The sequence below is a fragment of the Penaeus monodon genome, chromosome 27, assembly GCF_015228065.2.
Source record: "Penaeus monodon isolate SGIC_2016 chromosome 27, NSTDA_Pmon_1, whole genome shotgun sequence".
NCBI classification, from domain to species: domain Eukaryota; kingdom Metazoa; phylum Arthropoda; class Malacostraca; order Decapoda; family Penaeidae; genus Penaeus; species Penaeus monodon.
Genome location: NC_051412.1, coordinates 1,299,679 through 1,300,254, shown reverse-complemented (window position 1 = coordinate 1,300,254; position 576 = coordinate 1,299,679). Strand labels below are relative to the sequence as shown.

The 576-nt window shown below is 35.6% G+C and overlaps 1 protein-coding gene across 1 annotated transcript in view; it reads left to right on the top strand.

Moving 5' to 3' along the window:
• The window catches only part of LOC119590330, a gene marked incomplete in the record, with an annotated part of 105,407 nt that extends 104,860 nt beyond the window's left edge, over positions 1–547 (top strand). The window contains 1 exon segment of the mRNA XM_037939003.1: positions 386–547. Coding sequence (XP_037794931.1) covers positions 386–547 — 162 coding nt within the window.
• Between the last annotated feature and the right edge of the window lie 29 nt (positions 548–576).

Genomic DNA, 576 nt, shown 5'->3' with positions numbered 1-576 from the left:
ACTGTTACATCTAGGTGTATGAGTTGTTAACTATACACTAATGAAATTTCCTTTCTGCTCAGTATGCTTACCACTCGTTATCATTTCTCTTCATCACTTCCATTCCTCTTTGTTCACAGAGCATTATCCTTCGTAAAATCAAGTTCTTTTTAATAATAAGGACTCATAATAAACTGTTACCAATAACAAATGTTTAAAGAATATAACAATAGTGTGAAATAGGGGAAAAAATACATAAAAGAATGCTTCAGTCTGCCGGAGCAGCCGTTTGGCAAAATAATCTAATATTTTAACAATCTGTACCTTTTACTATGTGGTAATTTCTTATTTGGATGGAAGCTCTTGACATCTATTTAACAAATATTTAGCATATATATGTCCCTAGAAGTGCCCTTTCCGCAAGTACCCACAGAGAGCTCCTTACCTCACCTCCGATCCCGCAGTCACTGCCCATACCCAGAACTGTCAAAAACATCTGATCACTAGAAGACGGGAATACTTCAGAAAACGTATCTACAAGGTTAACTTTACTGTTTTAGCAAAGTAGAGTTCCGTATATTTTAGGACTCTGTAACA